Source organism: Homalodisca vitripennis, chromosome 1 (assembly GCF_021130785.1).
Source record: "Homalodisca vitripennis isolate AUS2020 chromosome 1, UT_GWSS_2.1, whole genome shotgun sequence".
Lineage (NCBI taxonomy): Eukaryota > Metazoa > Arthropoda > Insecta > Hemiptera > Cicadellidae > Homalodisca > Homalodisca vitripennis.
Window position 1 is genome coordinate 44476182 of NC_060207.1, and position 27499 is coordinate 44503680.

Below are 27499 nucleotides of genomic sequence, written 5' to 3' on the forward strand. Positions count from 1 at the left end.
TAGGAGTAGTGGTTAGTTACATCCACCGCAGTCAATGTGGTAATTTACCGATTGATTGAATGGCCACAACTACTAACTTGTTCATAATAAATTTGGAAAATACGCAAAACATGTTCAGGAGGATATCTATTGTCGGTACTCAACACTCTCGGTCTTGGAAGAATACACACTGTGACACGGACACACATTGCGAAAACAGTCAAAGAGCAAACACGAGAGGTGCGCTATAATCCACTCTGGCGGCAGAAACTGGGGCAATGACCATCATCTTGTTGCGCAACTTACGGCGAGAGTACAAATACCCCCTCCTCGTCTTGTCAAAGATTCATTGACTGGGCTCAAGGTGAGCCCACATCAGCTGTTGATAAAACAGTGACGGTACCGCGGTGGCCCGGTTTAGTCCCTTCAGCAGCGCGGGACCAGTCGCTTGTGAGTACACTTTACCTTCCATTATATCAATTATTTATATCATTTAGGCTGAGTATTTTACTATGAATTTATTATGTTTATTACCTTACTTTCAAATATAATTATCTCATCCGAACCAAGTCATGGAATCATGGTAACGGATCGCTATTAATTATTTGAAAAATCTTCAATTGAAAAAATACGCGAAATCTTTTGTTAAAATTCTTAGTTAATTTAGGATACGTATAATAAGTTATACAATAACAGTGTCATACAGTGCTCGAACATGTAAAAGCGATTGAGTTTGATATATATGAGACAAAATATAAGCTAGTTGTTCATGTCAACAATGAAAATACAAAGGTGTTTTCAATTTATATATACAACTTATTCTATATATATATATATATATATATATATATATATATATATATATATATATATATACTATTACTATGTAATTTCTAAACACTGAAAACTAAAGTAGAATTTGTAAAATGTCAGTACTGTGCAGCGTTTGTTTATACATACAATATCATGTTTGTTTTTTTGCGGAATAATATATTATACATGGGATTTATTTAGAATTTTATGGCCTTTTTCATTGTATAAAGTGAAAAAATCTTTAAAATACCATATACACTCAAATTAGGTTCAAACTTAACTGTTTATAAAAAATAAAAAACCTTTTTTGTAAAAACGGAATTTTATATATTTTTATAAAACAAATTATTTTTGTAACGATATGTCTCATATTCTTCACATAATACAAAAATCAATAACAAAAAATTTACTGGTAATTTGTTAACAAAACTTAATTTTAAACACTGGATTTTAAATTTATGTAAAAAATAAACAAATTATAATATTTTTCGTTGTACGTTCCTAGCACGTGGCTGCTTACCAATTTAAAAATAAGGACTTCCCATTCAAATAGTGTCAAGAAACGTTTGCTATGCATAAAATAACAATGCTCATATAAATTGATTCTTTGTAAGAGGATGCACTGTAAAATACACATTAATGCAACTTTATTTTCAGAACAAACAATGGCGGCCGAATTGAAACAAATTAAAGTCTCTGAAGAAGAGGCCGTAAAGGATAGTCTGCAGAGGAATTTCCCTGCTATAAGGGTGGACAGATTAAAAGCATCATCAGAAATCAAGGATAATGAAAACTTCATGGGAATCATTACCAAATTAGATGTCGATGGCTACGACAGTGAAAAGGGTATGTATTTATTTAATGTATGATATATGTTATACTGATAGAGAAAAACAAAGTGCAATAGATGACTTAAAAAGTCTTAAAAACCCCTATTATACTAATAGGGTATTAAATCAAAGTCACTTAATTAATTTCCAAACTAAATGTTCGAAACTGCTTTAAATCTTTATCTTGTAATTTGTAAACGAACATATTTTTGCATTCCATGTGTAAATTGGAAAATTTTCTGTTCTTACTCATATTTTTTATTCGAATGGATACTAGTTTTCTAAAAATCTAGAGAGACTTAATTTTCCTTTGTATTTTTTAATAAGTTATTCCATAATATCTTATCACTTTCTTCTTTTCACATAGTACTGTAAATAGTCTATTATTGAATTATTTAATGAAAGATGACTAAATTTAGGCAAAATTGGTAACTACATGTAATTAAAACAAGTCTTTACTGACCTTATAATTATTAAATTTTTTCGTGCACAGTAACATTACCAATAATTGTTTATTACCCTACCCGTATGTTACGTAGTTTGTACTGTCATCTTTCATATAATACCATCTTGTTTTCATCCAACATTTTGTTTCTTTCAATTATTGGTGTAGAATGGAAGCGGTGAGTGCTCCTAGTTTTAGCTGTATTTATTTGAGCGCTAAGTATGATCAAGAATTCTTATAACTAAAAATAACAAGGAAGGTGTTTTAAAGAACCCTCTTTACCTAAATAGCCTTAAAATACAATAGGGTCTTTCATTACAAGGTTAAACACGCGCCAGACGTCGGATCAGCGGGGGAGTTTTGCATTCACCCCACAGCGGACAATATCCTGGCCCGGAAAAAGACTCCCGACGGACTGACATTTACCATTTTCAGAGGTAGAGTTTTACAACAAATTTCAATCCTCTAAGTGAAATAATTTCAAAATCATCATGTATTCGGGCGGAAACATACAAAAACAGAAGGTGTTTGTCTTCAATCAGCAACCGGTGGAAGAGATATTATAATAGGCCTACTATTTTCCATTTCTGAGCTTTGTTTCAACTTGCTGGGAAAGGTAAGTTACAACTCGATATTGTACTTAGCAGTCAAACAAGAAATGCATTGTTTACTCTTTGTCTGCAGGTTAAAGTGATGTGTTCAAACTTTATAAAACATAAATCAAGCCAATAAAGTATCTTTATTACATGTGTTGATAATGTACATTGTTACTTGCATGTATCTTGTGACCTTCGTAACATACTTTGTTTACTTATTTGTTTATTATGTATTTTCTCGTTATGGATACTGATACATATAGACTAAGGTAACGAGAATCGCTAAGATAGAAATGGAGACTTCCAATGTACTGATATTTAATATGAGTAGTTAACTCGTTTTGCAGTGTTGTACAGACAGACAGAAATAGAATTCCATTTATCAGCAATTGGCAGCAGGGTGTTAGCTAAATGCTCAGCAAATCAATCCATCTCATCATTCAAATAAAATAATAAATATGTAAATTATATTTTTTACGAAAATATGGTTAAATTCATGTACGATTAAAAACTTTAAAGTACAGTACTATTTTTAACACAGGATCATATTCCAGACGATTGGACTAGTCATTTTGATAAAAGTACATATCAAACATTACACTTATGTGTTTCTCTATTCTTTACAGTCACATATACCAGTTTAAAAATTACAAAATTTCAGGGGAGGAGGTACACATGAGCCTGATCATGAAGACTATGCCGGATTCAGCCAAGCGCAGAGCGACGTTCAATGTGGAAGCAGCATTTAGTAATGAGGCAGCCTTCTATAGTCGTGTGCTGCCGACACTGGTGCAATATGCCGACCTGAAGTTCGCCCCCTGCCTGCAAGCCCGAACAGACCTGATACTGTTACGTCATCTAGGCCAGGACGGCTACGTCCTTGCAGACCGCAAGGAGGGGCTTGACCTTCAGCACTGCGAACTGGTTTTGCGGGTCAGTCACTCAGTAATAGTTCTAAGACTGAACGCTTGCCGTGAAATATTTGGTAATCGAAAGATCGTTTCTGGGTCAGATTCCGTTGTATGCCCGCAACGCTTAAACATTTTTCAATGAACTTAGAACGTTATAAAACGATGTAGTTGAGTAACAGAACTAACATTCCATCAATCAACAAGCATTTCCAGGTATTGCGATCGGTATTGTTGTCGCTGTTATCTTATCTTTCTCGAGAATCCCGATTACGGCAGGCCACGCGGCATCACATGATTATTTAAGTTTTTTGCACGGTACATGAGTGCCTTTCCATTACAATTCAATTTATATTTCTGATCAGCCCGTCCAGAATTTGATATTTTAATGATAGGTACTATCTCGAAGGATGTTTTTATTTCGTTGACTTCGGTTCTGCCCCGCGCTGATGGCCACACTCGCATTTTGGGTGGCGGAATGTGATCAAGAATAAAAACAAGTTTTGTGTGTTTTTTTCAATAAAGACTTTAGTTTACGTTTGGTAATGTTTGTTTTTGTTGAATTTTTGTGTTTGGAGAAATGTAGGGGTGTGGTTGGTATAATACGTGAATACCCTTTTTTCTTAGCTAGTAACCAATGGTAATTCATTATAATCATCCGTAAATGAAAAATTAGCGTTGGGGGGCATATTGTTAGTTCGGTTACTCAACTACATCGTTATTATTATAACGTTCTAAGTTCATTGAAAACAGTTTAAGCATTGGGGGCATATAACGGAATCTGACCTGTTTCTGTTTTAAGGGATTTTTAGAAAATCATAATAAATTGGTTAGGGTCTAAATAAGATACGCTGCTGATATCTATGTTTTCTTCTTTATTGTGGCGTAAATATCACCAACAATCTTTTTATACAATGAAACCAAACCTTTTCTTTTCAAAAGGGTTTAAATGTTTATTTGTAGGTACACTAAGCATTATTATGACATATAATTAAAATTGGATTAAACTTTTTTGTGAAATCATCAAAAAAATTTGTCTGGCGGGGGTATACTGAGGACGTAAATAAAAGAGAATACAAGCCGCAGCTGTTACTTTGTAAATAAGCTGATGTAATACAGCACACACATACTGGTGAAGAGTTGTGCTAGGAACAACGAAAATAGATGTCAAATTACGTAATACGTGACTACGACGTAAAATTAGTAATTGCGTAATAGGGTAAAATTAAAAATATCAAATCCTTAAAATTACGTGATCCGCATTCTTCGGGAGTTTTGGTGTTCCTTAAAATCACACTATCCGCACTTCTGGTGTTAAGCAGTTGCCGTTGGTATGAACTTTTAATCTGAAAAAATCGTAATTTTTCACCTAAATCAGTTATACCACAGATAATTAAACATAATAACTTACATAAAAATTGAGAAGGACATATACAAAACAATTTGAAAGTCTCGACTAATGATTAGTTAAATCTGTTTTCCTACAGTTTATGTATTTGACAAAAGAGTTATAAGTTTAACATTATAAAATACTTGCAATTTTATGATTAATTATTTATTTGAAATGCTCATACTCTCATTTTAGTGTTCTTTATTTTTAAAGTTTTTAACGAAATAGGGCTGCCCCAGATTGGTCACACTGACGTTTCTTTATATATCGGATAAGCGTCTGAACGGAAAATCGTTTTAGAAGTTTTACATATAAAACCATTTAAAGATGCTAAATAAAGAAATTAACGGAGATGCTGTTTTCTTACAATTACTACGACTTACTTCAGAATTGTTACTAAACATCACTTTCGTGTTTGGCTTCGAAAAAATCGTTCTTAATTGAGGCAGTATATAAAACCCGTTCTGAAATAACGGGACAAGATTGATTGCGGAGTATTAAAATATCCACTATTGGAGGTAATATAAAAAAATTCTATCCTGTAAAATCCGAGAAGACAGGATTGAGATTGGCGAATGGAATTTTTCCAGTCATTACAAACCACACAAGAGTTGCTGTGGAAAGCTTCTTATTCTACATTAGGGTTCCAGATAATACTCCTATAGGATTCCTATGGAGTAACGAGACGGAATAAGATGCCGAGATGTAGTTTTGTTCGAATGACCATAACTTACTTAGTGTAACAAACTTAGTGAACATATCGTTTTTCATATTAAGGGCCTGAGTCACGTCCCCGTTATAGGCGATGACAATTCTTGTTGGAGCAATGATACATGATGAAGTGTGGAGTTAGTTCTTTTGTAAATCACCATTTGTTACCTCAAGAGTTGTGAGAAGCTTTCTAGTCGACAGTAGTAACAAGACAGAAAAAGTTTCTGATATATAGTTTTATTCTAATGATCATAAACTACCTCAAAATGCCAGGAAACTTAACTTTAGAGTTGCCAGGAAGTTTAGAGTAACGGTTTGAGTGTCGTCCCTGTTACAGCTAATATAGAATCAGTCTGGAGCAGTGAGAGAGAGTTGAGCACTGAGAATGGAATGTTTCAAATCATAAATTGATACTTCATACTTTCATAGAAAGTACAACCTTATATATATAAACATAATATGATATTATGTATTGCCCATCCATTGAATACAAAGGTACATGCAGCAGGCACATGCATCTATCAATATTGAATTATCGAACGTAATTCCTATGATGTAATGTTCTTAATGAGAAAGTTTCCTTTCGTTGCTGAAGAAATATTTCACATTATATTGAAAAAGATTACAATAAGTGGTAGATGTTTATAATACATAACTATATAAATAACTGTTTAATACATGTGTTTCTTTATATTTGGTACCACTTTCAAAATTTGTTGTGTTATTAGATATGAGTACCTTTCATTTTGTCAAATTAAAATTATTACATTTTAGCTCCTTAATGTTAGTAAAAGGATTCAAGTTAGTATATTTTTATTTTAAAATTGTAATATGTTTACTAATCTTGAGGTTACAGAAAACAAAGGTCAGTTTTGTTATTTATACCAGCTGTTCTATTGTGGAGTACTTTAATCTTATTTGTTTACTGATTACTCTAACTTATGTCACGACCTAAATGATCGAGTAATCAGTACATTAATTGTATCCTACAACTATGTGTTAAAATGTTGACCTTGCATTGTTAGAACTCTCTAATAATGAATCTGCAATTACGGAAAAACTTATAGCAGCTAAAAATGCTAATTTTACTTCCAATCATCTCTATTTTATATTATATAATTCATATTTACATCATACGCGGTAACAAACAATGAAGTTCATTATCTCCTGCCTTTTCCAAGATCCCTAATCATAGGATAATGGACGCCATTGCTTGTTATCGATTATATTGCTGTCGTAGACCACAAACGTAATGGATTTATTGTTCATATCTTTTGACGACGATGTATCCTGTCTTGAAACGAGACACCTAGTGATGTTCTATTTTATATTTTGCTTGAAATTTGAATTTGGCAGAAAATAATCAATAACAAATAATAATCTTTGATTGTTTGGTTTTTATATTAATGTTTTAGAATTCAGAAATTCCTTAATTACACACGTAAAATTAAATAATAAATAAAAAGAGAACATCAGTGCTAGAAAGTTTAGTGGGTAGTCAAATATACAAATATATAAGAGCAATAAACTCAACTGACAGATTTGTTATTATCTGAACAGGATAATATGATGGACTAACTGTTGTGTATCATGAGCACATGATAAAAAAACTACTGTTTATTTGAAGCAAATGTATATTTTCTATATATAATCCTTGTAAATGTGCATGTTTATATGTATGGATGCAATTATATAGTTTTTGGTTTTCAGGAATTGGCAAAATACCACGCAGTCTCTTTGGCGTTAAAACACACAGATCCAGCCACGTTTAACCAGATAAAATCAGAAATCAGAGAGGTGTTCGTCACAGGGGAAAACGTCATCATAAACAAAAGCTACGATGTTTGTATTGACATGGCTTTGAAAGTTACCACCGACTTGGAGTCCAAAGCCGTCACAATGCTTAAGGGAATTCAAGGTAACAGCTTGAAGTTAATGATACCTTTTGCTGCACCAAAAGAGCCTCTGGCCGTCATCTGCCACGGTGACCTCTGGAGTAATAATTTGCTCTTCAGGTATTCCCCCGACAATTCAAAGACTCCCATTGATGTTACGTTCCTAGACTTGCAAGGCTGCCGGTATGCATCTCCGTCTCTGGATATAATGTACTTTCTCTTCTCCAGCACTAAGAAGGACGTTACTAAGCAGAACTTCCGCCATCTGGTGGTCACCTACCATCGCTCTCTTGTGGAACACCTCAAACGACTGGCACCCCTCGCACCTACCGTCACTTTAGACGACATCATGGTGCAGATCAAACAGCACGCTGCGTTTGGCATGGTGATGTCCCTTGCCGTTCTACCTGCAGTCACCGCCGATAAATTGAGCTATACTATTGATGACGTCACTGAAGAATGTTTACATAATGAGGAGTTCTTGGCGGAGGCAGAAAAGGGAATTATTACTCCGGAGTTTAAAAGAAGAGTCAACACGATGTTTGAAGTGGTTGTACTTGAAGGTTTGATATAAATGTAATTTACGAATGTGCTGGTCACATCAAGAGTACTAAGTACCTGCCGAATCCCTTACTTTTAGGGTATGTTTTTAAATGTATGAATGAATTTTGAATTGTGTGTATGTTTTATTGATACATAGTAGGTAACAAGTGGCAACTTCAATTGATGAATAAACTGACTGAATTTTTTACTAAAGTTTAAATGTCCATTATGATAAAATTTTCTAAACAATGCTATTCATATAAAGAGAATTTTACGTATTTAACATATCGTAACCCATCGTACATTCATTGTTAAAAGTTTTCAGAAATATTGTTAAATAATATACTTATAAGTGTTTACACATCATTTTTGTTTTATATTTAAGTTTGGTATTTCTTTAATAGTTTGACATCTAAAACGTAGGAAATTAAGAGGAAATAGGGTGTAATAGTTATATGTAATATTTGCAAAACGTCAATATTGGTTGTTTTTGTTGTCCGTAGATTACTCAAATATTTTATATAGCCCTTAAGTTATTTTGTTTAAGCATCTTTTAGAAATCCCATTGCATAAATGTTTTGTTAATTTAATTACTTTACATATAATTCCTACAGGATATTATTATATTTTAACTTAAGTTCGAGTGTTTTTACAATTATTTATTAGTCTAGTATATACGTGAAGTATTATCAAAATACATTATAAAGCTTGGCATTTCATTTTACTAATAAAATACAACTCCAACTTTAATAAATTGTTAAAAGTTCACAAAGTCAAGAGTTAGCACTACGTTAAAGGAGAATTAAAATCAGTGAAGGTAATAAAAAGAACCCCACATTATTATTCGTACGGAAGCCACAAAAGGACTTTTGAGAGTCATCTCCCATTTGATCTTTACAGTCTTTAGTCGCAATGTAGTCTCTACCTTTAAAATAGGCTTACTTCACTAATTGCACGTTGTAGGCGTTTTCGTCAATGCGGACGATATTTACCTACAACGGTAAATACATGAATATCAAAAAAATTTCAATTTAATAATGCAAAATTTTATAAATTAATTTTATTGTATATTATTAAATATTTCAAACATATTTGGATATACAAAACTAAATTGAATAATTAGTAATAATATAATATCCTCGTTCGTAAATAATAATAGTTTTATAATTGATAATATACAGGGTGTCAATTAAGTCTGGAACCTCTTTTTTAATTTTTAAACCACAATGTAAAAACATACCAAAGTTCACACGTGCTTACTGGTGATAGTAACGCACATATCTGCCCAATTACCGACCAGATAATCCCTTTGGGGGACGGCCCACAAGGAGTCAGACAAAATTCTTAAATAGCAGCATAGGTCAAGTTTGGTATCAAATTAAAGTTCTTACTTAGCAGAGTACAATGCCGCAAACCGGACTTCAAAAGGTGGATTTATTCAGTAGTTATAGCTATTTGAAATTTTAAAACAATTGAACAATGTAAATTATTAAGTATTACAAGTAAACACCAATTTTTAAGTACCTGGGATCAAAGTAAGTGTTCAAAATGTTCCCCTACCATCGTCTTGACCTATGCTGCTATTTAAGAATTTTGTCTGACTCCTTGTGGACCGTCCCCCAAAGGGATTATCCGGTTGGTAATTGTGCAGATGTGTGCGTTACTATCACCAGTAAGCACGTGTGAACTTTGGTATTTCTTTCTATTATGGTTCCAAAATTAAAAAAGAGGTTCCAGACTTAATTGACACCCTGTATATAGGGCTTATTATTCGTATGTAATAGAAAAAGTCCCTGGCCATATTTCTTCAAAATAACAATATGTTTAAAAATGTAATTACTTTAATGTATGTTACTGACGTTGGATGATTTAAAGGGATAATAAGATTTTAAACATTTGCCATCGTTATAAAATGTTATAACAAAATGTCCGAGATCCTATTATCCCTTCAATTGTATCACATTATATACACAAATAATTAGATTTCCTTTCTTAGTTTTAAAAATTAAATTTTAGTTAAACATCTGTGAATGTTTGCATATGTTATTTTAGTATACCATAGCATATTCGATAATCTGAAAAAAGAAACTGGAAAGTACTTGGAAAATGTTTCATGATAGTAGAATAAAATGAGATAAACGTAAAATATAGACGTTAACGAAATATTACGTGTATTTCCTCCACTCACCCACTAACATTAACTATTCATACGAAAAGTTATTCATGTTTCCCTCATTAAATCTAGAGCTGACAGACAGAACATTCATCCTTTGTGATGAAATAGCGGAATACTCCACCTCCCACTAAAATTGACACTAGGAATTTGTCAAATATTCCAGAGTTAACCTTTAACTCTTTTAATATATCCATCGATTCATGTGTTCAAACTCAGAATTTGAATCAATATACAATCTATGGTACTGAACAAAAAGAGGGAATAAGTACATTAGTATTCTATTTAACGAAATCAACACTTACGATTTTATAACTACTTGAGATAATTTAATACTGTTTTTTCATTGAAGCTTACAATGAAATTTTGTTTTCTATTAAGAAAATAGCCAAAACATAATTGACAAAAGATGAGAAAAACTAATGAGATCATACGTAGAGTCCTACATTCACGGCCATAAATCTTTAGAGATTTATTAGTTCGTTCATGTAGAAATTAAGGTATCAACATTTTAATTAAATATGCTCCTGAATGAATTGTAGATCCGATGGTTTTTATTTAGAACTAAAAGATTCATAGTCAACATTTTCAAGTGGGAGGACGCGGATTACTGGATTTTTATACACGATACAATGACACAACCTCATTAAAGCTTATGATTATGAGCACATAATGTATTTTATAATCTCGACATGAAACCTAATAGGAGTTTTTAGCTCTCCCATAGGCGCCTTGGCTAAAACACTGATTTTAACCAACTATGATATCCTGTACATATAATATTATTTACTGGGTGTCGTATAGCAGTTACAAACCTCAAGAGATTGTCCACCACCAGCCATAAATGGGGTAGCAGCTCGTAAATCAGTCCAGTCAGATTTCACGACGTTTGCGTTACACGACATGCTACTCTGACCATATCCATAACACCATAGTGAAACTAGCCTGTCCAGTGTCCATAGTTGAACATTAGACGTCAACATCTAAGTGAATGCAAATAGTTTGTTATTTAAGAGCCAATAACATCTAGTATTTATTTTGATGGCTAAAATATGTGTAGTTATCACAGTATATTAATTCAAATGTTTTCATGAATATTGTTTTGGGCAGTACACACAACACAAGTTGATCCATTTATTAAATTGTGTTTACTAAAAACCAAGTATTTTGTGATTCTTGTTTTTTAAATATTCATTTCATTTATTCCGTTTACAGATTTAAATATTACATTTGTAAAACACAGGACAGTTGCATTAGGAAATCAGATTAAAAAATAGTTTGGAATGTTTACCAATGTTTCAATGAGTATGTGGTTTTTTTGAAGTGAAAACTTCTTTAGGCGCGTTGAGCGTTTTGGTAGAGGGTAAAATCCTCGGTTCGCGTCACCGACATGCTAAAGTGGTTTCCATGGAAACGTTAATAATCTTTGGAAAATTTGTTTATTCTATTTTAGTCACTTTGTGCTATTTATGATATATTAAACGCCTAATACTAAATCTACGCAATGTAATATGCTAATGATAATAGTATATCTATAGCTATGGAGAGCCAGACTAGCGCACGCGCAGTAGCCTGTGTACACGTATACACTAATACATCGACTATTTCTGACTGTATTATGTGCGCGTTGGACGCTTTTTGGATAAGTATAATTTTGTGAGTCACGTCAACAATACGTTTATAGTAGTAGTACATCTGTAATTGTAAATGTGACGCGCGTTGTACGTTAAGTATTAGAGTGTAGAATACATAAGTAAAGTTAAATTGACCACGTGGGAAGTTCAACTTGTGTGTACTGGATTTTGTTTATTTAAGTGAATTTTTAATTTGACTATTATTGTAATTATTTAATTGAAGGATTACTGTTTATTTATTGAATTTAAATTCATTGACTTCAGTATAAAAGTGAGTATGAAACATATTAATATTTTTATACAGATAAATGAATAATGAAAACAACGAATATATTTTTAAACATTGATATTAAGCGGAGACTAATATTAACTTCGCAGATGACAAAAATTTATCATTAATTGAATTTTTGAATGAAACATTAGGTTTGACTATGTCTAATGATCGAAAAGTCAATACAACAAAGTATAAAACGACTATCGATGCTGTTTTTATACGATATTTAGATAAATTTCAATCAAACATTTTTATTTCTTATTTCAGTTACCATAAACCTATTGTATCTTTTTTAGAATACAATGAAATGATTGAACGAACAGATAATCTAAGTATTGTCGAAATTAATGATAACAATGATGTAAATAATGAAAATAATGTTCAAACTTGAATTCATTGAAATTCGTGTAAATATAAATACTATGTATAATTAAGATAATTGTATATTAATTATTTTTTCAACCACTTTGTATTTATATTTTGTTCATGATTTGTTTAACCCATCATATGTAACTAATAAATAAAACATAAAAAATTTCATATAATTTTTTTTTCAACCACTTTGTATTTATATTTTGTTCATGATTTGTTTAACCCATCATATGTAACTAATAAATAAAACATAAAAAATTTCATATAATTTTTGCATATAGTTTTAATTACTCTCAACTTAATAGTTCCGTTTTCACTTCTATCGGCAGTCCCACGACTGCTATTTTTTTTTAAATAATGTGAGTAAAATTAGAAGGTGGTATGATAGAAAGAAGAGCAAGTGATAAGCTACGAGTAATATCCACACAAGCCGATCACGAAAAATAATCTGAGTAACGATAGAAGCTGAGATTAGAGAAAGAAGAGCAAGTGATAAGCTACGAGTAATATCCACACAAGCCGATCACGAAAAATAATCTGAGTAACGATAGAAGCTGAGATTAGAGAAAGAAGAGCAAATGATAAGCCACGAGTAATATCCACACACGTCGATCACTAAAAATAATCTGAGTAACAATAGAAGCTGAGATGAGAGAAAGAAGAGCAAGTGATAAGCTACGAGTAATATCCACACACGCCGATCACTAAAAATAATCTGAGTAACAATAGAAGCTGAGATGAGAGAAAGAAGAGCAAGTGATAAGCTACGAGTAATATCCACACACGCCGATCACTAAATATAATCTGATTAACAATAGAAGCTGAGAGTGATAAGCTACGAGTAATATCCACACACGCCGATCACGAAAAAATAATCTGAGTAACAATAGAAGCTGGGATGAGAGAGAAGAGCAAGTGATAAGCAACGAGTAATATCCACAGGCACCGATCCCTACACATTTACACAATGGCGAAGAAAGCATTTTGGTAGATAGATAATGTTGGATGTAAATAATTATTATTTTTACGAAAATGAAACTTGAAATTTTAACTTAAACTTAAACTTTAACCTTTTTCCGTTTAAAAATGAACATCAAAAGTTTTTAAAATGTAGGATTTTAAGTATCACACAGTTTTAAGTTTTAATTTTATAAAGATAAAATGTTTGTTCATATAATGTTTTTATCAATCAACGCAGTGTCCTTTGGTACAAAATCACCACAGAACAACGATTACACAGTTACTAACTTAATTACCAGAATGTTGGTTTTGCTCGCGTTTAAGTAAATAAAATCGCCGATATAATTTTAATTTGTCATTACTCCGTTTTATTAATTTCCTTTCAAAAATCAGTAATAGCCAATTTAGTTGAATAGATCTGCAGATAGAGTTTTCAATCTGTTATGATTAAGTTTTATAAGAGGACCAACCCTTCTTATAAATATTAATGTAATTAAATAATCGTTTTGTAAATACGGGGAAATGCCAATAAATTAAATAGACCAATAAGACACTATTTGATCTTAAATTATGTTCACTATTTGACCATTAACGATGAAAACTTACTAAGAAATGGGCTTGGTTACATTAATAAACATTCAATGTTAGTAGTAATTTTATCTTTTGCTACACGTGGAACATTTTATTTCAGACAGTACAGTTTTAAATTGACAGTACGTTCTAATATCATATTATTTCAAATAATCTTTGGCAGGTGACCAAAGATCGTCTGTATTGATAATCTTCTGTAAAATACTTTATTTGAACAGACAACAATAAATTGGCATTACACTGCTGAAGCCATGTAGATGTAGGTTCTTTGTCACTAACAATGAGGTAAAAGAGACAAGTTCTGTTAACATTGCAATCACGATCCCGAAAGAAGTGTGGCTCGGTGGTCTAGGGGTATGATTCTCGCTTAGGGTGCGAGAGGTCCCGGGTTCAAATCCCGGCCGAGCCCGCATAAAATTTTTGTTAATTGTTTTTCGTATTAATTGGTTTTTTTTAATAGTTTGGAGTATTCACTATGACTTTTGGCTGTCTAAATTATACGTATAATAAATGTATTATAAAAAATATACATTATTCAGTGATATTGATTCTTTAAAAATACAACACAGATTCATTGACTTAGGGCATCAAATCGGAAAAAATGTATATATTTTCTGTCAGATTATACATACATATATATATATATATATATATATATATATATATATATATATATATATATTTTTTGTAACCTGGTATAATCTTGTAAAACATATAATACGAACCAATTGCACATTGCGTTCATGAGTTCTGCTTGATTTTACCATATATTTAATTTTCCTTTACACTTTATCTTAGAGCTCACTTTGCAACTGTCCATTTATTTCGCGTGTAGGCTATGTCAAATAATAACGCCTAGTTACTCTTGTTTAGTGGACATTAGTAGACAAAACTAATATTCCGGCAACTAATTGACAAACTATTTCCTTACAGTCGTTTAATGAAATACAATAATCTTGATTAAAGTACCTTCAATGGTTGTGGGGATGAGTTAGGCTAGCTCATATTTTTTTCAATTTTCTTTTTTTTATTTTGTACGTAATTTACAACTTTTAGTAATATTTAAATATATTTCTATCAGTTTCACTGTTATTACACCAACGTGTGCTATGAACAAATGTAACAGTCATTCTTAACCACCAAACGCCATCAGAGACCTACTAAATGATGTATATTCATTGCAAATTGTGAAGTTAAATATATGCTATTGTTATTATACGAAACTTTACATTTATTGGAATATATACTACTTAATCATATCGCCAATGCTGGTGATAAGGCTTTTATCCTAGTTATTCAGCCTTTGAATTAATTATTGGCTTTTTGTATCAATAATTAAATGTGTTGTATTGATTTTGGTTCTGTTTATTTAAATATAAAGTAAAGATCTGTCCAGACTATTAAGTTGTTAATTCCTATGCATGTGTTATAAAATATATTGTAATACCGTCACAGCAGAAGACGGAGAGTTTCTTATCACTAGTTATGTATTCGATTTCATCCTGCCTGATTCCTAAAACACTGGTTTATTCCTTTAATGTAATAATCTAATTTATTTTACCAGGATTCCACCTATAGGCCTATAGAATAACATGAGGAACTTGCTGTAAAAGACCCCAGTATACAATATCGTCTTTTCCTACCTCTCAAAGAAGCCTTCATATTCTTAAAAGCCTATGAGTTTGCATACTATTTCATTTGTAATTCCACCGGATAACCAGAGAGCGTTCGATCATTTATGTTTTAATTTTTAATAACAAGGATTTGAGCATCAATACTTTTTAGAAAATATTCTTTGAATTTGATATTATCTCTATGGAGGATCAACAAAATAATAATAAACACAATAGTACTGTATTCAAAAGTGTACTGAAAATTATTTCATTATAAAAGATGTTCCTCTGGGACCTGTTGTTTATTATCATAAGTACAAATGCATATAACCCATCTTAAATTACAACTAGATTGTAATACAGGCTCTACCGTTCTTCATTTTCTATTAAAATATAACTCTATCGTCTGAAATAAGCGGATACTAACCAACCAAATACCAATAAATCTAAATGTATATTAGTTATTTTTTTACACAGTTAAGTTTTATAGTACTTAATATTTTCAAAAATTTTATGAAATATATAAGAATTTAAATTTAATTTAACGAATTAAGATCGTAATCGTGACCTTAAGGTTGTAATTAGCAAGTACATTGTATTTCCATATTCTCAAAAAATTTTAACTGTCCCGGAAGAAAATTTTCACATCAAAAAGGCTATTGTGTCTAGAAATGTTTAGTAAAACTTTTAGCTGGTTCAGCGTGTAAACTTGCACTAGCTTTAAAATAAAAGCGATATACTGTTAGGCTAGCGTGTTCTTTGTTTGGATAAAAGGATAAAAAATTAATTAGATTTCTATGATTAATTTGGAAATTTATGACAGTATTCATTTGTAAAAACAACTATGGATTCATTTATTGACAGCATTTGAACTTCTATAAACCAAAATACAAATGAGAGTTGTGAATTGAAAGAAATGTTGTGAATACTACAGAAGTGTTTAGTCTCCTGTACAGGTGTATGACCTTTTACTGATATTTGTCTTGTGCTTCTTACCAGTCACAATTGTTAATAATTGTTAGTAATAACACGATTATTATGCTTATCGTTATTTATCGTATATCGTATATTTTATTTATCGTATATTTTGCTTATCGTTATATTCACTTCGAACACGGTTTACAGTATTAAAGTTTCATTATACGTGCATTTATCAATTACCTACTGCTACTGTGTTAGAATTTCAAGGATGAAAAAGTAAAAATAAATCTTAATTCTTGAAAAGTGATATATATACTTGTTACGAAAGTATATTGTAACTGTACTAAAACATTCTGTACTTTAAATCCAAGAACCATTTTTACCACGTGGTCTCTAGCTTAATCACTTTTTTAATCAATGTTTGAGGTTAATTTATCAAATTTGAGTAGTTTACAGTAATAGTGCACAGGCGAGGTAGAAATTTCTTAAATCATCAAATTATTTGTTTTGCATTTATTTTATAACCTTCTCAGAACAATATTGAACACGTTTAAAAATATTTTATAATATTAGTTATTAGAAATGGATATCATATATTTACTTTATCCAGTTTTGTATGGAATCAAAAAATGTTTGGATGTTCTCAAATATAAAATAAGTGAGTATATAGATATTATTTTTGTTATTTTAAATACATCAATTCTAATAAATTACACGTTTACTACCTCAACCGTTTACTGTATACCATAAAGTTATTCAAAATTAACACTCAAGGGTATATTGTAGCTATATAACGATCCGCCCAATATCAGATAGAAAGAAATACTTTCACTCAGGTAACCCGGAACCTCTCCATACGACTCAGCTCTCAGAGGATTTGCCGCGAGTGCCTGAAACTTGAGAATATTATTGACGTACGTTTGTGAACACTCTTTGCCTATTTTTTGTGAAGGCGCTTTATTGTACTGCTTCAATATCCATGTCCTAATTTAATGTTTCCCTCGAAAATATTAAATATTTTTCCTCACTGCGAACATTTCAATAATTTTATATATAAATAATAATTGAGTGGCCATTAATAATTAAAAATAATAAAAATAAATACACGCAAGGATTGCAAAGTAATATTCTTTGTTTTATAGTAAGTGATCTATACTGACTTCATTAACATAATAAAGTAGAATTGAGCTATGTAACTTATTTAGTAATGCCATTGAAAAATAGAATCGAATCGGTTAGTAATTTGTTTCAATTTTTACAATTACTCAAATTACAAAAATTAATTAATTCATTACTTTTGTACCCTGGTAATTATGTCGTATTAAATTATTAAAGGTACGCCACACATAGGTTCATATAATATATTAAGACATATTTTTCACGCAATACTCAAAAGAGTTGTATTTTCAAAATATTATATAAAAATACTACAAAGGTAGAAAATATTTCCTTACCTTCATCCAGATATTTTCTTAGTACTTTTCATTTGTAAGTGGTTTACCTGAAAAAAAAGGAACAAGTTGAGAAGAATTAAATGACTTTCCTTCAACCCAAATTATTTGTTCAGTAAGCACACAATGTCCTGAGAACATACTTGTCATTCAGTGCTAACCCCTCCCTTGCATGAATCACATAAATAGCTGTTCTTTATTTATACAGTATGCAAAGTTGTTTATTACATGACTCACAAATACGGTGATTTATTATCTATCAAAAGTACTCTCCGTCAAGCGCGAAGTATTTTTCAAATTTTAGGCCTAAACAATTTAAAGAAGTAATATAATTGATGTCCTCGCAGGCTTATTAGACTTGGATGACGGAGTCTATCCTCCTAATGAAAAGGAAGATAAGTTTTTCTTGGTTAAGATGGACTCATAACCATACAGCCCAACATTCTGGCATTCTGGCTTAACAAGGCAAGTGTGTGCCAAAATACATGTCGCAACAGGTTTAGATGAAACTGTACGCACAGCTACAAGTGTATTGATTGTTTCATTACACTACATGAGTCGCTATGTCACATGTTAAAATGGCATTAATACTCAGCATGTATCATAGCCATATAACGACATTATCTATTACATATCACATGATAAATAAATGCGTGCATTATAAAAGCTTTTGTATGGAATATAGTCCGTTCTGTTCTGTTACTAATATGCTAATAGTCAATTTGTTTGAATATTTATAAATTCTGCGATTTTGTCGTCTCTATCTTCGTTACCTGTAAAACCAATGTAAAGGTTTTCGCTAACTCTTAGCCAAGTTTCATAAAATAACATTCACCATTATTCTACTCGATGTTGTTTATGTAGAAATTGAGGTTCAGGTTGTCTTCAGGAAATCTTCAAGTCTATAGGTCAGTGTGTTCTCGAGATTATGCCGTACGGACAGACAGAAACTATATTTCTCCATATTCTTGAGTGATTGGCTTCGCTATCAGCCAACTGTGGAACCGACTCAGCCATTTTATACGAAAGACAACAGGCGATGTCGTCCACGCAATATATGAGGGAGATCCTTTCTATGTAAAGTATTCAGCAGTATGCAAAAAAAAAACAAAAAAAAAACGCAAAGTTGGTTTTTGACTAAGGCCTAAACCAAATTAGTAACATTACTACTACAGTAATGTACCTATGTAATAGATTTAATAATTCGTCGATCTAACATACCATCTATTAGATATCATATGATAAATAATTGCGTGCATTATAAAAGCTTTCGTACACAAAGAATATAGTGCGTTCTGTTTTGTTACTAATAAATTTAAGATTATATGGTTTCCTCAAGACAAAAATATGTATACAATAAAAAACATATTATAATACCCAAATAAGTATACAATTGGTTAGTGATTTAATAGACAATTTATAAACACACTAGCTACATAATATTTCATAAATAATAAGATTATACAAGCCATTTAGGATTTTTTCATTTGTAAACAAAATAAATCGACTTGGACAAGATTTACTGCGAGTACAATACAATATTATTAATTTAAAATAATTGAATTCTCATTTGTCTTTGATTCAATATTAACATAGCACAAAATGGGTAGTTCCTCTCACAGAGGTTTAGCTAGCAGGGTAGTGAGGTTGATTTATCGGTATAGGATGATACAGGATGGTTTGGAATTCCTCCCTACCACAAAGATTCATCTTATCGATTAATGTCTGTTGTAATACAATTCAGAGACTTCTTGGATGCTTAATTGTATATCGTCATTCCGGTAATGTTTTCCAATGATATTTATGCTGAAAGTTACGATATGCAATCCATAATATCCATTAGCAATTTATATTTCGAATTCTCGACGTCTTTTTCCAGTAGAGTATAAGATCCTCAAGGACACCATCCTGGGATTATCCGAGTATATGCAAAAACTGAAATAAGGTTACTGCAACAGAATTTTAGTCATTGCCAGGAAGGTTCAAAATTATTTCTCATTTCCTCTATTTATGTTTATGGTCCTATTTGTATTAGTATCGGTGTTATTAATACTATGTAACTAATAAGGCACTTCAAACACATACGTAAATTAGTGCGGGAGAAAAAAGATTATTGTTAAACAGTAAAAAGTAGTACTACGTCACACCACGTGTTGTGTAACAGGCTTCGCTGGTGTTGAATGTAAATTTCAAGTTTACAGCTTATTTTATTCTCGAGATGTCATATGGACGTGTTACATAAAAGGGATTTTTACATCTCTCAGGCAGAAACAAGAGAAAGTTGTAAAACTACATACAGTGTGATAGGCTTCGATGACGCTCAGCCAGATTCCATGGCTGGACATTAATTAACCATCATACATTTCTTTCTGGTCATATCGACTTGAAGTTTCTGCAAAGTGCAAAGTGTACAAATAATCTTTCTCGAGGCATCTTGCCACATGATTCATCATCATTTTTTATCATTCAGTTATGTTTCATTGCGGTGTTTAAATAATAAAAGTTTCTATCAGGTAGGGTGGGAATTGCAATCCAAGAGTGAGCTGAAATTAACTCTTGTCACCGACCTTTAACATAGACTCTCTACTCTTATTCCACTATTATGTTCTACTGTACGAGTAAGCTACATTTATTAATGTATCTAATGTTATAATACATGATTTTATAAAGCGTTATTTGTTCTGCGATTATTTAGTTGCAATGTTATGGTTACGCTGACACACAGCCATCACATGAAGGGAGCACCTTAATCAAAATCAGTGCTGCCTGTATGAAAATGAAGCATCAGGCAACATTTAAAGTTTATAGATCTGTTTGTTTTCGATATATTGTGTAGAAAGATTGACAGACTGGTAGAGAAATATTAAATATTCCAGCTCCACAAGTGATTGGTTTTGCTAATGCTCAGCCAATAAAAGATTTACTTTGTGAATGGTAAAGAATAGAATTGAAGGGAGAACGGTAAACGTGAAGACGTTGAGCTCTGACTCACATCACCTGAGGAAGCCAATCTGCAGACGTTAACACCTGAGACAAGTATCTCAGCCAAACTTGCTTTATCTGATCTCTGCATCAGTGTGAGATATAGATCTGAACACAAGCTCCTTTTTGATCCACCCTCACCATAAAACACGGTTATAAACTATTTCCTTCTGATTTAATTGACTGTACATTAGTAAACCCTATCAATTGTAAAGCTAAACCATTTAATTTCTGTCGGTCTGTCCGCAGGATATCTCAAGTACGAACTAACCACAATAGTTTGAAATTTCGCATAAAGTTTCATTTCTATATACTCACTCAATATGATTTGGCTAATCTTTAGTGAATATTTTTATTGTATTGCCTTATGGGTAACCATGATGGAAACGAGAAATTCTCGTAATAAATGATTTTGGAAGTAATGTTACTTTGCTTATTGTTATATTACATCCATTGCGTTTGAAATTTATGATGTTTGTTAGAGTATTAAATCCATGGCCACTTAGTTTTTTTTATGTTTTTTTAAAAATTACTGAACTAAATTACTAAAGTTGGCAGTTAGCAAAAATATTTTTTACTTCCCAGGAAAACAAAATTTGCACACTGATATTTTTATGTAGTACAGCAAAGCGCCTTCACAAAAGTTAGGTCAGGAATGTTTACAAACGTACGTCAATAGTATTCTCAAGTTTCAGGCACTCGAAACAAATCGTTTGCGAGCCGAGTCGTATGGAGAGGCCCGAGATACTTAAGTGTTAACTTTCAATACGTTTGGATCGGTTGAGGTAACATATGTAATCTATTAGATGGCATGAATTTAAAAATACCTAAAATAATATGTATTTATTCACTTCAAGAGCCGATAAAGGAAATATCTTGCGATAAACATTTCTTGCTAAGTATTATAATCTTATAAAGTTGTTATCTTATAAAGTATTTTAAACATCTTTATTATTGTTCAAAGAAGATTATAAAATAAACCTCAGTTGAAAAGGGCTCTGTAATAGCATGCGCCACATCTTGCAAACATACATTCGTTTAAACGAGTAGAGATTTTTACAATGATTCAAAAACTGAGGACAATAATTAATATACAAGTGTCAAAAGTGTGTGGTGTGTGATTTATATTACCTATACCTTAAGATTAAAAGTACAAATACATGTATAAATATAACATGACAGATGTGTAGAATAAGTGTTCGTGCAATGTGTAGGGCTGTAACTGTGTAATGGCGTCCTTATAGTTGCAAAGCGCAGTGGCAGAGAAACTAACTTAAGTATAGTTTAACATGGGCCACAAAGCACTAAGGTATTGTTAACTAATTCTTATATCGGTGAGGTCTGATTGAGGTCACCCAGTGAAATATATTGCTTGAATGTAGGCCAGCGCAGGTTGGAACGGCACTAGTGACGTAAATAAAATAATGCAGTAATCAATACTTGTGAAGTTATATATCCCAATTACGTAACCTTTGTTATAACACTACTGATGCATTACTACAATGACACAGCGTCTTCTTAAATTTAACTTTTCAAGCTTGCTTTTACAACTATTTATTGAATACGAAGCACATAGCTTGTGCACTTAATGTTATCGCTGGTTAATGCTGTATTCATTGTATGTATTTTTATAAATTTTTAGTAATAGCAACATTTGTGTCCAAAACCGAAAGAGTTGTGCTCTATCATCCAAAATCCAATGTAGTTGCTAAAGAACCACCAACTATTTTGTAATCGATTACTTGGACCATAATCACAGATAGATTTTCCCATGCCATGTGGAGTTAGTGATTTTAAAAGACTATAAAAAGTCTGAACACAGCAATTTAATCTAGTAACCTTAATATGATATTGTTTTTCGACTGGAATATTGTTTTAATTTCTAAAGAAATTTTTGATCGCAGTCCTCCGAAATAAAATTTCTAACATGAAAAATATCAACAATCCTGTTTTTAATCAACGTGGAGTATTAGGAATTTGAAGCTTAGTTATAGAAAATATTATAATCAGAGCCAAAAAAATATTGATTTTACCTACTCTGTCTTATGAGAAGTTATCTTCAACATATATGAATTAAAATAAAGAAATCGATATCGTTTGCACCACTATTACTCATGTGAAAACAAATGTTACTCATAATCACATTGTAAACACTAATGTTTAATATACTTTATATGACAGCGTAAAGTTCACAATAACACTAAAACATGACCGCGTCACGCGTAAAGCCTCAATATACCACAGTAGTAAACTTTTATTGTTACTGGTGGTTGGGTTGACAGAGATTCCCGGTCAAAGACCGTTATAGCCACAATATTACTCATATTTCCAGATAGTTTATTGATCCTCTTCGTAATTTATAATTTAATTAGGTACTGCTTAATATAACCTACATTGAGTTTAATGATACTTGCTACTTTGGTTATTTTACGTCAACGCTTCCGTATCAAAGAATGTCGAATAGAGAGCTTTGGAAAGCTTGGATTTGCACGCAATCCCCACTTTTAAATTTTAAGCGTTCTAATATTTATACTCCTTGTCAACAAGTAAAATGTATTAAACTATTAAAATATTTTACTGTCGATGTTTTATAATCTCATAAAACTTACAAACAGTCCTTGTAAATGGTAATATACCTCTTATATAAGTTTCGGAACGAGATTAATTTTGGCAATACAAGGTTTGCTTCTTGTTATTTATACAAAACACAGTTTGAAAAATGTTGTCATATTATTCTTTGATTTATTATTGAAAAATAGTGGGGCCTTTTTCACTAATTCTTTTACAAGTAAACATGGAATTTAACACGTATTTTATATTTATTTGAAATATTGATTATTTGAATAACTGATCACAAAAACCTATAATTTTTACGTTTTATTCACACACATTTCTGCACGAATAAAATAATTGTAATAAACAAAGTGGTAATAGCTAAATATGTCTTCATTCACAGTTGCCATGAAGTTAACGTAAAATTCGTTTCAAAAATAAAATGTTGGTTCGATAAAGAAGAGATTTCTATAGAAATGTATAATTATATTTTCACTAATTTATGCTTTGTATTATTTGCGTAGGTAATTGCATTTTAAATTGGCTATCGAAATATCCCAAACAGTATATGAATAAAATGAATATAAAGAACCACAAGCGGAATCATTTAAACCGCTTTTTTGTCTATTGAAAGTAAATTGATTTATGAAAATAATTGCGGGAAGTAGACCTCCCAAAAAGTAGACTATCCATAAGTCTCATAATTTATTTATTCGTTATTGTGAAATATTGTCAATAACACGTAGGGTATTAAAATATAATCTGTTGTGGGGCATTCCCAAAGTTTCTTCCATAGCGCATCGGATTTAGTGACGTTTAATGGAATAATTTAAGATAAAGATGTTTAAAATGTAACCAGTTATGTCATAAGTCAATGTACGAATTGATCTTCTTCAAGTGTGTTTGAATTAAAATGTCTTAAGTAATTAATATGCAAAATGTTATGGAATGATACAGAAACTTATTCACTCATTAATACAGCTTATAACATTTCAGAAATTAGTTATTACTGATTAAAAAGTTGAAGAAATTCCTCAGTCACCGTTTTAAAATCTACATATATTTACCCTCATGAATACTCAAAATATTAAAAAAAAAAACTTGTACTAATTATTGTTAAGTGCCACCGATATATTTGAAGTAACGATCGTTAACGATCTTTGCATAAAACGTCTTATAAATATTGGAATGAAACAACCCAAGATGTGATGAACATTGTCTGGACTCTAGAAACCTAATCTTCTAATATATATACAACCGCATGTGTAACTGACTGACTGACTGACTCACTCACTCACGTATACTAATTCTAACCTACTTCCAGATGAGTTAGAGACTTGAAATTTGGTACACAGATAGCTTTCCACGTGTAACCACCAGGAAAATCCCGAAAAGTGAGAATTTTTCATTTTCAACCCCTCAAAAAAATTCCAAAAAATCGCGCATTCTTCACCCCTGCAGGCATTTTTTTGTAAGCCCGATAGCGGGCGAACCGTTGGAGCTAGCTCGGATCTGACGGAAAATTCATGGTCAGGAATGAAGTGAACTACAAAAAAGGTCTAATGACTTTTTGCTCTATCTTCCATGGTTAAGCGACAAAACGCTCGAACATTTGAAATTCCAGAGATTTTTTCGATAAAAATTATGTTTCAAGCCCGATAGCGGCCGAACCGTTGGTCGTAGCTCAAATCTGATTGACCCATCAAATTAGCAAATTGCGCGATCTACAGAAAAGGTCCAGTAATCTTTTGCCCTATCTCGATTGGTTTGGCCGAAAAACGTGATTATGTACAATTTTGTTGTAACTTTTACGCGAAACTTTTTGTTTTTGGGGTCGATAGCGGCGAAACCATTGATCGGAGGTCAAAATAAGACTAACGTTTTATTTAGGAAATAAGATGACCTACAAAAAAGGTCCAGTGACTTTTTACTATATTTCCCTTAGTTTGACCGCAAAACGCGATTAAGTGAAAATATTGGACATTTTCGCCTAAAAATTTACATTCCGGGCTTGATAGCGGCTAAACGGTTGGTCGTAACTCAAAACAAATTTTAAACGGGATTTAGGAAATCACGTGATCTACAGAAAAGGTTCAGTGACTTCGGGAGTTGGCTGAGCGTTAGCTAAGCGTCAATAGTAGATAGGGACAGAGGAATATTTATTATGTTCACAGACACAATACCCTCTAAAAAAGGCCCAAGTGTGTCATTAACCCCCGGTAATATTAACCCCCCCCCGGGGATTTCCTGGTATGACCTGATAACCTCCTGTACATTCAACCCCCTGATGTGTTAACCCCCCTGGTAACATTAAACCCCCCCCAGGGAATTTCCTGCCATGACCTCATGTCCGAATTTTACCAGTCACCAAATCTCTTAACCCCCCCCCTGGGAAGATCCTGGTATGACCAGATAACCCCCTGGAGACTTATCCCCCGGTAACGTTAACCCCCCCTGGGAATTTGTTCATATGACCAGACAATATCCTGACGAAATTAAACCCCCTCTTGTCTTAACCTCCTTAACATTAATCACCCACCCAGGGAATTTCTCGCCTTGACTAGATAGTCTCCTGGTGATATTAAACCCCCTGTTCGACTTAAAATACTGCCTTGAGGTCGATTTTTATTATGTTTATACTAAACAATTCAAGATAGCTGACCCGTGCAGACTTTTCTCCCGAGCTCATTTCTGGTTAAACCATAGGTCGTAGATCAGATCTGAGGGCACAATCAAAGACAAAATTAAATTTCCAACAAGAAAGGTCCCCAGTCACTTTTTGTCGTATCTCTAACGGTTTAACCGCAAAATGCCCTCAAAGTCAAAAGTTTTTACGAATCCGGAAAAAAAATCTATGAAAAAGGTCAATTTTTAAATCCCTTGTCATTTACTTAATGTCCGGACTTAACCAGTCACCGAATTCCGCTTATCCCCGAATTTGCAAGCGTTTACTTTGGGGGCCTGGGGGCGTAGCCCCCAGCGAGCCGAAGGCGAGTGAGCACTATAAGCTCGGCATGCACAAATTAGAGAGCTTAACTTGTAATCCTTCAGACGCCATTTAAGAGAAACTGCTCAGTAAGATCTATATAATTTCAGCGTCATATGGATCCAGTTACGATTTGACAACCATAGACTCTGTGTGAATATTAAGGGGAGTCGGATGGGCCTATCCCCGCAATGTTAATTTGATGAATTTTAGGTACCATTATCTTAAAAACTATAAATGGTAGCCAGTTAATTCTTTTTTTATTCTGCTCCTTGTACTTTTGTTAACATTTTGAATACAGGGTTATAAACAATCTTTTCAGATAAACGTGTGACATTTTTTTTCTTTTTATGCAAAAAATATCATAAAAAATTACAATTTACTCTGATGTATAAAATTAAGTACTGAACATAAGGCAATAATATGTATTCAAAATGTACATTATTACTTAGGGAACAAATTAATAAAAGAATCAACAGGCTACCTATGATAGTTCTTGAGAAAAGTGTACCTATCGAACAAAAAAACATAGTTTTACAGAAAACGCATTTGAAGTTCATTGTAACCAACTCTATAAAAATACAAAAATAAACTACAGTTAATAGTGTCCAGGGGCATATGCTGGGTTATTTGGATCCTCTTCTTCCTCAAGCAACTCTTCCAGTCTTAATTTGGTTTAATTTTGCCCTCTGCCGGCACTTCTTTTCTAATTCCTCGATGGCATTTTCTGCTTGTCGGATTCGGATCTCATCTTTCTGTTTCATTTGTCTGACCAAATTTTGCCAGGCTTGTAGCCTAATTGTTAAAGCTAAACATCTCACAATATTACCTTGATTGAAGCAAGCAACAGCCTCATATACACCTAGTTCAAGGGTTGAC

At 32.2% G+C, this 27499-nt stretch overlaps 1 protein-coding gene and 1 non-coding gene across 2 annotated transcripts; both read left to right on the forward strand.

Moving 5' to 3' along the window:
- Positions 1 to 266: 266 nt before the first annotated feature.
- LOC124360543 lies at positions 267 to 8168 on the forward strand. Its single transcript, XM_046814259.1, has 4 exons — positions 267 to 429; positions 1450 to 1638; positions 3325 to 3596; positions 7383 to 8168. Exons 2-4 carry the CDS (start codon positions 1458 to 1460, stop codon positions 8139 to 8141), a joined length of 1212 nt encoding a protein of 403 aa, XP_046670215.1. The 5' UTR covers positions 267 to 429; positions 1450 to 1457; the 3' UTR covers positions 8142 to 8168.
- A 6283-nt stretch (positions 8169 to 14451) lies between these two features.
- On the forward strand, positions 14452 to 14523 carry Trnap-agg. The gene has a single exon. It is a non-coding gene; the product is annotated as a tRNA-Pro (tRNA).
- The last annotated feature ends 12976 nt before the right edge of the window (positions 14524 to 27499 follow it).